Genomic DNA, 16648 nt, shown 5'->3' with positions numbered 1-16648 from the left:
TGTGTGTGTGCTAGGGTGTGCTATCAGCGGCAGGTTTCCTGGAGCCCAGTAGCTGTACAGCAGCGGACCAGTGTGGAAGTTGGATCATGATGGTGAGCGTGGTGCTGGGCAGCTTCCTGGCAGCGCTGCTGGCTCTAGTTTTCTACCAGAGGCTGACTTATCCCTTCTTCTGGGTGGATTTGATGTACTACTTTAAACTTCGGAGCTACCGAAAGACGTCGCAGGCTCGCATGCAGCAGGGGATCATCACGTACCTCGACTGTTTCCTCTATCAGGCGAGAAGGAAGCCGAACAAACCCTTCATTATCTTCGAGGAGCAGACCCTCACATACCGGGACGTGGACATCAGGAGTAACCGCTTTGCCAACGCGCTGCGAACGGAGATCGGTGTGAAGAAAGGAGACATTGTGGCTCAGTTGATGTGCAACGAACCGGACTTTGTGTGTGTGTGGTTGGGATTATGCAAACTGGGCTGTGAAATCGCTTTTCTGAACGTCAACATTAAAGCCAAGTCTCTGCTCCACTGCCTACAAAGCTGCGGGGCGAAGACGCTCGTTGTCGGGGCAGGTAGTGCACGTTTCCTCACACGTTTCCTCACACGCAAGGTGTTACAGCGTGTAAAGTCATACAAAAAACAGATGTACGTGCAGAGCCGTACAAAACCTTTTAGGGGCCTCTTTCCGCCCGAGTGTCAGGGTTCCCAGAATTTAAACAGCACACAAATTCTGAGAGTACAAATGTACAATTGTGGGAGGCCCTATTGAAATTGTAAGGATTATTCTGAGCGTAGTGAATGGGACTTTTGAGGGCTTCAACGTGCTCAAAAAGTTTCTAAAGTTTGCAGTAAAATAGAAAGTGGTGAAAATGTACGTATTCTGGTGTATTTGGAAATTGGCGCAGCAAAATAGCTCAACAGCGGCACCTACGGAAAAGCCCCTCATTTAGCATTCAGTGATCCTCACGAAAATGAGGACAGTTGTGAATCATGATCAGATTCATGACGGAACTGGAAGCCCGCCATTTTGGATTTAGTGGCCATTTTGGCCATATTCCACAGTTTTACTTTGATGTACTTGTCGTAGAGCTTTCATCAGATCAACTTAAACTTTAGTTGAGTGTCATCACAACAAGATGGAGATCTAAAGTTATTAAAAGATCGATTTTTCGTCATACCGTGTGACCGTGGTGTGGCTTCAAAGTTTGATTACACGCCATCAAAACACAAGCTTCTGTATCTTGGACATATTTGTATTTCTCCTCATCCACTTTGCGAAACCATGTCAAAATGTATCAAATGGGTCTCAAGACATTGATAATGTAGCCATGGAATAACTATGACTTTTAATCTTGCGGATTATTAATGGCGTGCCATCAAAGTTCATCTGTTTACCATGACACACAAAATCCCTGTAACTTCCGTGTTCATGGGTCCATCGCCCTCAAACTACATGTGTGTGTCAACAGGCCCCCCCCCCCCCCCCCCCCGAAGATATTCAGATGGTTTTAAGGAATGGGCGTGGCAAAATAACTCACTAATGCCCCCCTAAAGGGCAGCCCCGGCACTACAATTGGTCTGCGACTACAAAAAACGATAGGGACATGTGTCTTTTCAAGACAAAGAAATAAGTCTCTTGGACAGATATGCTAGACCACACAGGAAGCCCGCCATTTTGGATTTACATTTTCCACACTTTTACTTTGATGTACTTGTTGTAGAGCTTTCATCAGATCAACGTCAAATTTAGTTGAGTGTCATCACAACAAGATGGAGATTTAAACTTATTTAAAGATCTATTTTTCATCACACAATGTGACTGTGGCGTGGCTTCAAAGTTTGATTACACGCCATCAAAACACAAGCTTCTGTACCTTGGACATATTTAGTCCAATCGAGTCCAAACTAGACATTAAAGACAAGAGTCGCGACCTGATGACATCTACAAAGACACCATGACTTAAAATCATAGTCCCCTGCTGGCTACAGGAAGTGAAGCGTTTATCCTTGCCGCAGTGTGCAAACACATGCAACGCGGAGACGAGTGCTTGGTCATCGATCGCTGTCTCTCGATCGACTGCAACAGACTTGAAATCACCTGTGCTTGGGCCCGTTAGTGCTACAACGTAGCCCTAGTCAGGGCCCGAGCAATGACAGTGGGAGGCCCTATTGAAATTGTAATTATTATTATTATTATTATTATTCAGGCAAATTAATTGGCTTTTTGAGGGCTTTAACATGCTCAAATTCTTAAAATTTTTTGCAGAAAGTTAGAAAGGGGTGAAAATTTACGTATTCTGGAGGAATTTTCAATGGGCGTCGCAAAATGTCTCAATGGTGGCCCCCGAGACCTCCGGAACGTGTTCACATTGACCGATCTTCACAAAAATCGATACACAGGTGTATCATGACCAGACTTACAAAAAAGTCTGTAGGTGCAATTGGAAAAACGCAACAGGAAGCCTGTTTTTATGCATTTAGTGGCCATTTTGGCCATATTCCACATTTTTACTTTGATATACTTGTATCAGGGCTTTCATCAGATCAACTTCAAATTGAGATCAGTGTCATCACAACAAGACGGAGAAAAAAAGTTATTAAAAGATCGATTTTTCGTCACACGGTGTGACGTTGGCGCGGCGTCAAATTGTGATTACATGCCATTAAAACACGACGTTTTGGACCATGAATCCTTTGATGCTGAGCCGTAAACAAACAACTCCACTCCTGCAGTGTCAGTGTTCAACGATCAAAGGAATCTTTATGTCTTGCAAAGGTGACATCTCTCTTTCTCATTTTCTCTCTCTCAGAATTGGACATTTCCTCAAACCGTGTAAACATTGAGGTACGGCGAAGGTTCATCCTTCGCCAGAGGAGACGATGTTGTCATTACTCCACTGTGCATTGTCCTATCACCACCAAACTTCTGTCTCATGATCAGAGTCCAAACCTGAACAGCTGTGTCAATATTTATTTATTTTTTCAGGCAAAACGCATCCAACCATTCAAAATACATGTGCTCGGGCCCGCCCAGTGCTGCTTTGCAGTCCTAGAAATTTTAGAAATTGTATTTATAGTTATTATTATTATTTAATTATCATTATTATTATTCAGGCAAATGAATTGGCTTTTTGAGGGCTTTAACATGCTCAAATTCTTACAAAAATTTGCAGAAAGGTAGAAAGGGGTGAACATTTTCATATTCTGGAGAAATTTGCAATGGGTGTCGCAAAATTGCTCAATGGTGCCCCCGAGACCCCCGGAACGTGTTCACATTGACCAGACAAACAAAAAAGTCTGGTGCAATTGGAAAAAAAAACGCAACAGGAAGCCTGCTATTTTGTATTTAGTATTCATTTTGGCCAAATTCCACATTTAGGTACTTGTACCCCTTTTTTTTTTTTTTTTATGCTTTTGACCAATTGGCAATTTTGTTGCAATCACACCATATCGTCAATTATGGAAAGCGTAACATTTAAAAGTAGCTCATTAAAGCTGTTTTCAGTCATGACCTGCGAGTAAATCCGGAGAATTGAATATGGAGTTTTCCTGCAGTTTGCCTTTCTCACATGCTCAATGCAGCGGGAGGTTCCCTGCACAGATGTGTTTACAACAGCAAAAAATCATAGGCAGGAAGTGACAAATTAACTGTGTGGAGAAACTGCAGAGTGCAGTCCATATCTGAAGGCAGCTTTATTTTGTATTAGAGATTAAAAAAGAGTTCATCACAGACAAATAGTGTGCCATGACTTTTCGAGGCACTGTTCACACCTGGCATTAGAACACATCTTGACCGATATGATGGCGGTGGCCAGAAATAAATCAATGTATGTGAATCACAGAATAATAACAATGTTTCAGGTTCATTATGAAACTGTAGCAGATAGTTAATTCCCCATAAATTATATAGAGAGCAAGTGTAATTAAGAAAAATAACTAAACATAAAAAAGGTCATATTTTAAAATGTAGACAAGAGAAAAGTATACACATTGAAGTATGTATGCAGAACATGGGCTATTAAATATGGAGTAGTAGATAACATAATACTGCTAAATTAAATGTTAGATATTTGAGTAAAAGCTCCAAATATTAATTCAAATTAGTAAAAGTACTTGAGTGTTTAGTGTTATATTACTGGATTATCACTTAATATACTGTTGGGTAGTTAAACTGAACCAACCATTATCTTTTTAAAGATGATCAAACGTTTTGTATGTTACATTTTTACCAACTACAGTGTACAGTGTAGCTGTCAGATAGCATGGATGTGGTGAAGTTAAAGGTAACCTGATAACTGACAGTTGACATGTACAGAGCAAAGTACAATGCCATGACTTCTCCCCTCAATAGTCACACTGAAAGTATGTACATGACTGGTGTGCAGTCCCTGAATGTGAGGGATGTGACTATATTGACCAGGGGTGTCACGATTCTCCAAATCCACGATCAAGAGATTATGTAGATTTGTGAATCTCAGTTTTTGTGTTGTGTTGTGTTGGGGGATAGAGTTTCCCACTCTGCTGACTTGCACGTTGGGTCAGCAATCTCAGGGTTGTTATCTGTCTTGAACAAAGCAAAGTGTGTAATACTGATAAAAATACAACTGTCCCTGACTTTGAATAGAATGAAGTAGATGATGTGATGATATACATGTGTGATAGCTTTTATTGTGCAATAAGTTTTGTTACTTAGTAGGATAACGACAGCTCAGTAGGTTGCACCTGCAGCTGTGGCAGTGGGTTTGGGTTTAACAGTTCCCGAAGTTCCTGTATGTCAGTAATAATATTGTGAGTTTCAGTCTAGATTATTCATTCATCATTTCACTGCTACTTTTTACCTCGTGTCCGTGTCATGGTTTGACATATAATCACATATTTGAGTTAGGAGGACAAAGTAAGTGGAACACTGTGGACGAATGTATTTAGTCTGATACAACATCTAAAATAACCATTGAGTGGAATCAACAGCTCTCTGAACACATGTTTAATGGCTGTGGTTCTGTGTGATGAAGCAGCGCTCAGATAACCCAATTTGTCTGTTTATCCAGATTTGGTGCATTTGGTGGAGGAGGTGCTACCTGATTTGAAGAAAGACAACATGGCTGTGTGGGTGGTAGATCACACATCACCATCCGAGGATGTCAACAGTTTATTGGATAAGGTGGAACACATGTCTGGAGAAACCTTAAGTGAACTTCCTAAAGTTGACATCATGTCAAACTTCCTCTTCATTTTTACTTCGGGCACTACAGGTACTGTGTGAGCTTTGTGTTATATTATTACCTATAAGTGGCCAGCCACCTTACAATGTGCAGAATTTACAGCTTAACTCTAGTTGAGTACTTTAAGATGAAGTGGCAGATGAATAAGTTCATGTGATAGGATCAAAACCAGAAAAGCACACAATGGACATTGAGTTGAAAATGTGTTTTCAGCACTGATTGTCACTCTGACATTTTTTTATTATAAAATGTATTTTTTATTTATTTCTAATATCTGTAATCTCTGCAACTTTTGAGATCATGATATCGGATGTTGGTCTCATGATTGTAAAGCTGAGAACCGTCTAATTTTTTGATATAAATACACAGTTCTACCAAAATAAGTCTCACCAGACAGTGAGTTACCAGCTTAATGGCCATGTCCAGATTGTTGTTTTGTAATGCAAACAAAGACTTAGCAGTTCTTGGCAGTAGCAGCGTTTGGATCCATACAAGACAGGCTGCTGATTCTGCACAAACCACCAGTAACCAAATTTGGTGGTCCAGCAACTATGAAATGGTTTGGCATAACATTTTGTACATTCATGCCCCTGTAAACTAGGGAAATAATTCAACTAGTCAATATTTTCAACTCAGAGGCCATGTGTTTTGAATTTGTTACATGAATAACAAAATGGGACAAACTACAAATTGGTGAGATTGTACAAAACATACAGCTTGTGAACCTTTTCCTGGTACCAATCTGTCCCAGGTCTCTCGAAGGCAGCCCGCATAGGACACCTGAAAGCCATAGTGAGTATGGCCTTCTTCGCAGTGTGTGGAGCAACATCTGATGACATCATCTACATTACTCTTCCTCTTTACCACATGTCTGCTTCCCTGTTGGGAGTTGGAGGATGCATAAACCTTGGTAAAAACAGCCATACTTCAGTCATTGTAGATTTTAAACTCAGTCTTTGGTGTGTTTACACATACAATGCTATGTATTTCACCTTCAGACTGAAAGCCATGAAATTAAAATGTAATTATACTTTGTGAACTTAATTTTGTACACACATTTAGCACTTTTCCAGAGCAGCATTGCAGTATAGCGATTTCCCTCTGTCTCCAGTATTAATGCTAGGCCAAGGCTACACTCTGAAAACACTAATGATGCACATGTGCAGCAAATGCCGTCAATAATAAACACAATCACAGTTACAGAATCAAGAGACTTCTCTAACAAATGCTTAAGGCAAACAACATGAAGAAGGATTTCGGTTTTATAGGTCCATAAGGAATTCTCACTTCCTCACATTGCAGGAGAAAAGCCTGAAACAAAGAAAAGGGAAGTTTCTCTCTTCAGCTATATTTGTAAATGTTATGTGGACATTATTAAAATGTAGAAAAAGAAAACCTCTGAGTTTCTAGTTGCATATTGTCCCACATTGCTGACTGCTTACCTTTCCATCTTCACAATATTTTCTCTTTTGGATCTAAGGTGCAACTTGTGTGTTAAAAAAAAAGTTTTCTGCCAGTCAGTTTTGGAAGGACTGTGTGAAACACAATGTGACTGTGGTGCAGTACATTGGAGAGCTCTGTCGATACCTGGTCAATCATCCTGTGGTAAGTTTATAAAACATAGATCTTTTTTCTTGGTAAACTATAATATTGGATTTCAAGTTTAAAGGTGCAGTTAAGGCCCCTAGAGTTCACTAATGGGTGGACAATCCTATCGGGACCCAAACCTACACCCAATAGAGAATTCATTGAGAATTGTCATATTTTGACAGATCCGGCGTAGATTTTCTAGATTTTTCATCACTGTGGCCCAGGAAACTCACAGACGAGTATCCCATCCGTAGTCGCTGAGTGATAGGATTTAGTATAGTAAGTGAGAAGTGAGTCAGAGAAAATAAAAAAAAGGAACTTGACATTTTGTGCTCGGAAAAGAGATTCCTACATTTTCCCAGTGGGCAGGTGAAAACCAGTACTTTTAATAGTTAAAGGCAGAAAAGTAAGTCGTCCTAATGTCTGGAAATTCTGTCCTGATGGTGATGACCAGAATCAAGTTCTGGAAACCTCCGTCAAATGACCAGGACTATTTTTGATGGGTGATGTTGGGTTATGAAACTTGAGAATCTCCCTACTTCTGACACAAATATGTTCAGTGCCCCAAAACCATTTTGAGCATATTTCTTGTCATTTGCACTAATAAGTACATTGACATCTTTCCCAAAATGTAGGACTATACTTTTGTTAAGTTAAATGCTGCTTTTACCTCTAGATTCCAGAGGAGAGCGCTCACAGGGTCCGGCTGGCAGCAGGAAGTGGTCTCAGATCAGATGTTTGGAAGAAGTTTACCAACCGCTTTAAAAGAATAAAGATCAGAGAGGGTTATGGCCTGACTGAGGCCAGTATCGGATTTCTCAACTACACAGATGAGGTCGGACCGATTGGGAGGGCAAGCTATTTCAACAAGGTAAGGAATAAAAAGTCCTCTTGGACTTTGTCACACTCACACAGTTTTGACACAGATTTGTGTTTTTATGGTACAATATATTCATAGGTAAGTGAAATACTATATAGGTAGAGGCTATGGCTTGCATTATGGGAAGTGTAGGATCCTTGAAACCAGGTAAATAAGAACACTATGGCTGAACCAAAACAGCAAAGTTTGTAGGTTGAAAAATAAAACATTTAGCTGAATAATCTCAAAGGCTTTAGAAAGCTATAAGGTGGTTATAAGCCACTGCCATACCACACAATCTCCACTGAAATACCGTTTATCTCATTATGAAGTAACAAAAAAGAGGAAATATGAAATTTAAGTATAAAGTCAACATTAAACATCGATCATCAATATATGATATGTTGTGTTTTTTTCTTTTCCAGCTTTCTATGCCATTTGAGCTCCTTCGATATGATCCCCAATCATACGAGCCAGTCAGAGCAGACTCTGGAATATGCATACGAGCACAAAAAGGTAAATTAATAGCATGCCAAGTATTTTTACATGACAGGGATTGAGTCTGTCAGACATAGCTGTATGTACAGAAGAAGAGCTGATGTGTCCTCTAAATGTGCATTGTCTTTCTGTGCACAGGAGAGGCAGGGATCCTGGTAGCCCCTCTGACAGCTATGAACCAGTTTCTGGGCTATGCTGGAAACAAGGTCCAATCAGAGAAGAAGCTGCTCAGGAATGTGTTTATAGCTGGCGACGTCTATTTCAACACTGGAGACCTACTTCTCCATGATCACAGAGACTTTCTGTACTTCCATGACCGCATCGGAGACACCTTCCGGTACCATGACAGTGTGTCTGATCAAAACTGTGCTAATGCAACCTTGCTCAAGTATTTGTATCTAACTTTGTTTTAGTTTGTCAAAAATTATGATACACAATGTTTTGTTGGGGTCATATTGATTACCATGACTCTGCCAGCCAGCCCCTGAGTAAAAACTCTGGAGAATGTCTAAATGACCCTATGTGAGAAAACAACAGGAGATCCATGAGCAAGTGGGTGTGTTGATGATGCAAAACTGAAAAAAGCAAAAGAGTACAAATATCTCACGATGAAAAAGGGCCGCCATACACCCATAAGACGCACACAAGAACGCTTTTTTCAGCTACACTGTTTACCCCTGAAACTCCAAAGTGTTTTGCGTCAGGAATAAACAGTGTTGCAGCCAAAGTGACCCCATCTTCAGACCTAATAAAACAACAGAAAAAAAACATAACATGCCTCCCTACTGCTCGTGAGGTATCATCTAAGTGCCCAGAAGCCCAGACATTCATATTTGAGTCGAAACGGCTTCATTTACAATATGTTTTAAGCCTGAGAGTTCACTACCTGAAGTAGAGAGGCTAGCGAACGAAGCGATGCAAACGTGTATCCTGTGCATGGCAGTGCTGTGCCAGTTAGCACTTTAAAAGACCTGGGTCAAAGCTCAGTTGATTTTACTGAAAATGAACTAGTTCACATTCATAGTTCATTTTTAGTGTTTATTAGTTCAAGTGAGAGCAGATTGGAGGAGGTAACAGAAACTCCGGCTCAGTACAAACCAACTGCAGCTTCTGCACTGATCTTGACGCAGCCGTGCTGATCTCTGAGTATCTGTTACCAGAGAGGAGAGTCAGTAGCGCAAGATATCATCATATGTAAACTGATTCATTCAGTTCAGTGTTCACAAAAATGCCATTTCTAGTTGATTATTAATGTTGGGGCTTTCCGACACTTGGATGACACCACACGAGCAGTATGGAGGCATGTTATGGGTTTTCTTTCTGTTGTTTTTTTCTATCTGAAGAATGGGTCCCTTTTACTTAAATTGTATTGGATTTTGCTGAAACACATTCTACCCCAAAAATGGTTTTGTGGACTCAAAAACATCACCCAACCTTCCAATGGCTTAGTGGTGAGTAGATACAGTAATGAGTGAATTTAACTTTTTCGGTGAAGTATTCCTTTAACAGTGATACCTGCAGACAATGAATAACAGGAGCAGAGAGGACTGATACTGAGTCCTATCATATGTCGCTCCTCTAGAAACAGTATTTGGAGGTCCTGTCAGATTCTCCAAATCCTGTTTTATAAAGGGGATATGATGTGACGGAGCTTCCTGCTTTAACATTTATCATCAAAATGTTTCTATGATGCATGTTTTACATTTGGTTTATCTCGTCACTAACTCATTTTTCTTCTGCTATGTTTGAAACAAAGTGAGCATTTAATGTTGTAATAAGAGAGCACCACAGACATAAATAAATGCTAACAACAGCGTAGGCTACTTCTGTATGCTATGGTGATCTACACAGCAGTATAAATCAGGGTTAGTGCTATAGTGTCTCACTCCCATTAGAATTGTTTTTACCGTAGCATCTCCCCTTAACCACTATGACACAATGAGCCCAGCATGGAGCACAGTAAGGCCTCAGACTGAGCCACTGGCAGAGGAACTAAAAGATGACTGTCAGTCTCTTGAGCACAACTTTTACTCTGAAGTTATTGTTTAGCTGCATCTAATCTTATGTTCTACAGGTGGAAAGGAGAGAACGTGTCCACCACCGAGGTGGCAGAAGTTTTAGGTCTTGTTGATTTTATCAAGGAGGCCAATGTGTATGGAGTCACTGTACCAGGTCTGTGGAATCTGTGTTACTCTATAATATATATTACTGCTAAAGTTGTTTTTTGATTTTGTTTATTTGGTATCGAATTGAGAAGTGGGAAATATTATTTGAGGAGCCACAAAAACAAAAACAAATTTGAAAGATAATAATAACTAATATAATTATTATTATTATTATTATTATAGAAAAAGAAAGTATCGGCACAAAAAGGCCTAAGTGACCAGGCAGTGTTTGAAGAGTTTTTTTTAAGCTGTCCAGAGATGCAGCATTGCAGATTTAGAGTTATAGATGGTGAGCTCTGTCTCCGAAGGTTCGCAGTTTGGAGTTGGGGATGGAGAGCAAATCTGTGTTTTAGAGCCGCAGCCTTCTGAGCCCCCGCTCAGTATACTGTATGGGTGGAGGAGGTCAGTTAGATATGGTGGGGCTCGGGCGTGAAGGGATTTATAGGTGAGAAGGAAGAGTTTTACTTGATGCAAGCCAGTGGAGGGTCAGGGGTTTTGTGCTGCCAGAGCTAAGTGCGGGTGACAACCCTTGCGTCAGAGCTCTACACAAACTGAAGTCTGTTCAGGACATTCTTTGGTACACCGGACAGGACTCCAGGTGTTTTAATTTATTTGAATTTTTTATTCAATCAACAAAACCAGTTCTTCATATCAATCAGTCAATCAAATTGAATTTGTACATACCATATTCACAAATCACAGTTTGTCTCATGGGGCTTAAGAGGGTTTGACATCCTATGTCCGTAACCCTCAGCAAGTCAGGAAATACTACCAAAAAGGCCCTATAGAGAGGACAATATGTGAAAGATTCCTCTCCCAGGACAACAAAATGACAATATTTAAAACATTCATGAGATAGTGTCTAAGAGGTGATGGAAGCAGTAATAACAGTTGACAGGATAGAGGTGTTGTCAGTAGAATATGTGTAGAGGTTATATAGTAAGTGGTAAATGGTTTTGTATTTATATAGGGCTTTTCTAGTCTTGATGACCACTCAAAGCGCTTTACAGTACAGTTTTACATTCACCCATTCACACAAACATTCATACAGTGCATCTATTCGCAGCACTTTTGTTATTCTATGGGGGGCCATTCAGGGTTCAGCATCTTGCCCAAGGACACTTCGGCATGTAGATGGGTCAGACTGGGGATCGAACTGCCAACCTTCAGGTTTGAGTACGACCACTCTTCCCCTCAGCCACAGGGGTAGAGTGGTCGCCGCTTACATCGAAGCAATCAGTTCTAATCATAATCTACGATTAGCTACCACCACGATCACCATCAATGATCTCGATCAACCATCACAATACCATTACGATCATAATCCACAATCACAATCCATCATCACAGTCACAATACACAATCATGATCCACAATGACAATCCATCATCACAATCAATCATCAAAATCCATGATGTGGCCGCAGCAGCGATCCTGAATTTGCAAACAATAAAGCACCAGGACTCCAGGGAAGAAGTCATATCAGTAACATGCATTGATCAGACATTAACGTGATGAGCAGGAAAGAGAAGTTCCATGGGTCCTGTGTCCCCTGACAATCTAGGCCTATAGAAGCCTAACTAAGAGCAGGCCCAAGAAAGGTTTTAAACCTACTCTTTATCAATCATTCAAATTGTATTTGTTTAGCCCATATTCACAAATCATTGTTTGTCTCATAGGGCTTTAACAAGGTGTGACATCATCTGCCCTTAACCCTCAACAAGAGTAACGAAAAACTACCCCAAACACCTTTTTAACCTTTTTCCACTGGAGAGGAGCTCATGTGACTACAGGAATGTGCTGGTGCTCAATTAAGTAAAGTGGTAACACAAATAGGATTTTTTTTACCAAACAAATTGTCCCTTTGGAAGATACACCCAGTATTTGTCTAATTTAGAAAAATGAACCCTTGTATAAGCCTGAAATGAAGAGAATCGGTGTAAAGGGACCAAAAGCATCCCTGCATTAAACAAAGGATGCACTTTATGTCTCAGTGCTGGGTTGGTTCTACACTATCTGAGTTTGTCACACTAAATGCACATTCCACCTTCTATTAACCTGAACTGACAGATCTGTGTGATAAGTTTATAAATTGTCACTGATAATAATAATATAGACTAACAAAACATATTTTTCACACAGCTTATTACTGCTAAATGGAAAAAAAAATGCCTGTTGCGTCTTTGCAAGCACAAACAAGCTATTAGAAGTTTTTATCTCCACCTACTGGAAAAGGTTTACTCTTGTTGAGGTTGTAGGGCAGAGGATGTCAGACCTTGTTAAAGCCCTATGAGACAAATTGGGATTTGTGGGCTATGGGCTATACAATTAACCTTTGATTCATGATTGATACAGCTGATGTTTGAATATCAGCCAATATAAATTACATATCATAACTACAGTCTCATTTGCTGCCTGAACACTATGTAACCTGGCTTAATGACGTTCTGCCACAGATAACACTGAAGACTACCTCAAAAGAAAACTTTAGGTCCTTCCACTTCAATTCCTTGACATGTTGCCTTGACTGCATTATATCACAGACTAAATAAAGTAAGGCCATGGAAGCACTGCCGCTGGTTTCCTCTGATTTATTCAATGTGACTTAATGCATTTTCTCAATCTGTGTTTGCAGGATACGAAGGTCGTTCAGGTATGGCGGCTGTTGTCCTGAAACATGAACACAAATTAAATGGAGCAGAACTCTACCACTGTTTAGTCAGAGCACTTCCTGCATATGCCTGGCCATGGTTTCTCAGAATACAGGTAAGTCATACATTACATTACATTTCATTTAGCTGACGCTTTTATCCAAAGCGACTTACAATAAGTGCATTCAACACCGAGGGTACAGACCCAGGACGACAAAAATCAAGAAAGTACAATTTCTTCAAAATAAAGCAAAACTACCAAGTGCATTAAGTAAGTGCCATTTAAGTGCTACTAAATTGTTAGTATTTCTTTTTAATCAAGGTCGAATGCACAGGCACACTCATGCAGGTCGGGAAATTTAACCTCTGCTTTTAACCCATCTGGTGAAGGACACAGAGAGCACATGGAGCAGATGTTGGGGGAGTAAGGTGCCTTGCTCAGGGGCACTAGACAGGGTAGGGAGAATCCTCTTGGCTTTTTGGAAAGATCAATCCACGTTCGTCTTTTTCTTGTTTTTCCGTGGAGTCGAACCAGAGACCTTTTCTGCCCATAGTCCAAGTTTCTGCCACTAGTCCACCGCCTCTCCCCGTAGTGTGAGTGAATTTAGGTTGGTTAAAAACCAGTCGAGCTGCTGCATTCTGGATGAGCTGCAAAGGTCGGATGGCAGGAGGGAGTTACAGTAGTCTAGGCGTGAGATGACCAGAGCCTGGACCAGAACCTGCACCGCCTTCTGAGTGAGAAGGGGGCGTATTATCCTGATGTTGTACAGCATGAATCTGCAGGAACGTGTTGTTGCAGTAATGTTGGCAGTAAGGAAGAGTTGGCTCTAGAGTGTCACACCGAGGTTTTCTAGCAGTCTGAGTGGGGGTTAACACGGAGTTGTCAAAGTCAATAGTCAGGTCGTGGGCGGGAGAGTCTTTCCCTGGGAGTAAAAGTAGTTCAGTCTTGTCAGGGTTAATTTTCAGGTTATGTGCAGACATCCACTGAGAGATGTCAGTCAGACAGGCAGAGATTCGTGCTGCTACCTGTAATTCTGATCGGGGGAAAAACAGGATTAGTTGGGTGTAATCAGCATAGCTATGAAGGGAAAAGCCATGTGAGTGAATGACAGAGCCGAGAGAGTTGGTGTACAAAGAGAAGAGGAGAGGACCCAGGACAGAACCTTGAGGGACCCAAGTAGTGAGATGACAAGGTTCAGACATAGATCCTCTCCAAGTTACCCGATAAGTGCGGCCATTGAGGTAGCAAGAGAGCAGGGAGAGAGCAGAGCCTGAGACACCCAGGTCCTGAAGGGAGGAAATCAGGATCTGGTGGTTCACTGTGTCAAATGCAGCAGAGATGTCTAACAGGATAAAGACAGAGGAGAGAGAGGCTGCTCTAGCAGTGTGAAGTTGCTCAGAGACAGCAAGGAGGGCAGTCTCAGTTGAGTAACCTCCCTTGAAACCAGACTGGTGAGGGTCAAGAAGGTTATTGTGGTAAAGATAGGAGGAGAGTTGATTAAAGATAGCGCAAGAGTTTTGGAAACAAAGGGAAGAAGAGAGACAGGTCTGTAGCTATTTACTTCAGACGGGTCGAGGGTGGGTTTCTTCAGGAGAGGATTTACTCTTGCCTCCTTCAGAGAATTAGAGAAACAGCCAGTATTGATAAGATGGGTGAGAAAAGGAAGAAGGTCAGGAGCGATAGACTGGAGAATGTCAGAAGGGATGGGGTCAAGGGGGCAGGTGGTCGGGCGGGCGGAGGTTACCAAGGTCAGAACTTGAAGTTGAAGTGTAGTTATAGAGGGAGGATCAGGTATTCATTGCCTTAACTATATTAGGTGTAACGTTATTTTCTTAATTTGTGTCCCTAACTGTGTTTTCAGACCTCTCTGGATGTGACTGAGACGTTCAAACAGCAGAAGACAAAGCTGGTCCAGGACGGCTTTAATCCTGATATCACCGAGGACCTAGTGTATTTCTTAGATGTCTCTCAGAAGGACTATATACTCCTGACTGCATCCATGCATCAAGATATTGTGTCAGGAAAGATCATTTTATAAAAGTTTTAAGACAATTTACTTCAAGAGAACTGATCACCTGTGTCATGGCCACATTTCAATTGGTCTCTGCTTTGAACCCGTATGAAAAAATCATCCAACGATTTGAAATTATTTTTCAGAGTCTTCAAGTATTTAGTAATCATTATTGAATCATCAACCACAGTAGCCTTAACAAATACAATTGATAAGTGTTTCAAGGGAAAATACTTTTATTAATAATTGCACATTTTATATATATTGGCTACAGCCTTGTTGAACTCGACACAAAGAGAAGCAGGTCTTTCGTATGTAGGAGCATTTTCTAGTTCTATTTCTGTTATTTTGTAAGTAAGCCTCCATTTGAATTGTTTAAAAATTTTCTCTGTCTTGATAAATGTAGTGTCATATCTACACTTATATCCACAGTAATAACTCAGTCAGTAAAACAAAAGTCATGCCCTACTGTACTTTACTCTCTCTTTTTAACCGAAATGTTGTTTTCAGTTACGTATACCTATACCTGTATTCACTTACAAAATGTGCATGTGGAAATGCTTACAAAATGTATAATTTGTGTGTGTGTAATAGTAGTAGTAAGTGATCACGCTCTGTCCTGATTGAGTTTCATTGATGTGGTGTACGGTGCCGAAACAAAAAGTCATACAAGCAAAATCATCGTAATTGGAGTAATTTGCTGAGTGAAAACAGTATTTAGGTTCAAATGAGAACCTCAGAGAAACAGTATGACTGTTGTTGTACTGATGGCGCTTTGCTGAATTATCTTGAATGCTATTACACTCCCATTCCCCCTCAGGGTATTTTTCCCACGATTCATTTAGGTCATACTACTACTGGCCACGACCACTATTTGAATGATTTTTATTTTCGTTGCAGCCCTTATTTAATGCTGATTTCCCCTCTTCTTAGAACAATGGGATTGATATATTTGTACTTATTTAGTATAAAATAGCATCAGTATATATCATACCTTATCATTACAAAAGAGTAAACAGAACTAATATTGTAAGTAGTGGTCAATTCCCCAGAATTGACCACTACTTTGAGCAAATTGTAAAGGAAAATAGAGTAGAAAGACTGATATCTCTAACTAGTTTCACCTGAATCACTGTGTAAGTGTAATATTATATATGATTACCCATAACAAAAACATGTTGGTTTTTTTACACATTATCAAAAAATTTTAATTAAAACAAGGACATACTGATGGTGACAAGATAAGTATTATTAATTTTATAAGAGCTAGAAATAATAAACGGAGCAAGTTAGACAAACAGATTGAACAGACATGTTTGGTATTTTTCTTGCTTTCAGATTTTTACTGTAATATAGTTTAAATAAACAAATGTAACTATTTACCCTGCTCTTATTCACATCGGTAACCATGCACATTACAGCTGTATCATATAGTAGATTATGATCTACTGGACATTTAACTTAATTTGTACATCTTTTGACTCAAATTTCACCAAATGTGTCCTGTTATTTACCTGCACATGCAGGTCCTTTTTCATGTTAAGAGGATTTAGTGGAATAAACATTAATGTTTCATGGCAAATTCTCTGTCTCTATTAGAAAGTTTCTGACCCTCACCCCCCATATGGATATCTTCTGGAACCATTAGACAAAAAG

General features: G+C 40.2%; 1 protein-coding gene across 1 annotated transcript; it reads left to right on the top strand.

Moving 5' to 3' along the window:
- Nucleotides 1–16574, top strand: LOC128424613 (long-chain fatty acid transport protein 2). The gene is made up of 10 exons (XM_053410879.1): nt 1–567; nt 5044–5247; nt 5969–6127; nt 6698–6822; nt 7484–7678; nt 8092–8182; nt 8303–8501; nt 10239–10336; nt 12965–13095; nt 14843–16574. Exons 1-10 carry the CDS (start codon nt 87–89, stop codon nt 15017–15019), a joined length of 1860 nt encoding a protein of 619 aa, XP_053266854.1. The 5' UTR covers nt 1–86; the 3' UTR covers nt 15020–16574.
- Nucleotides 16575–16648: the final 74 nt, after the last annotated feature.

Source organism: Pleuronectes platessa, chromosome 19, assembly GCF_947347685.1.
Source record: "Pleuronectes platessa chromosome 19, fPlePla1.1, whole genome shotgun sequence".
Classification (NCBI taxonomy): Eukaryota; Metazoa; Chordata; class Actinopteri; order Pleuronectiformes; family Pleuronectidae; genus Pleuronectes; species Pleuronectes platessa.
The sequence above is the reverse complement of the archived record's forward strand: the minus strand, read 5'-3'. Positions and strand labels throughout refer to the sequence as shown.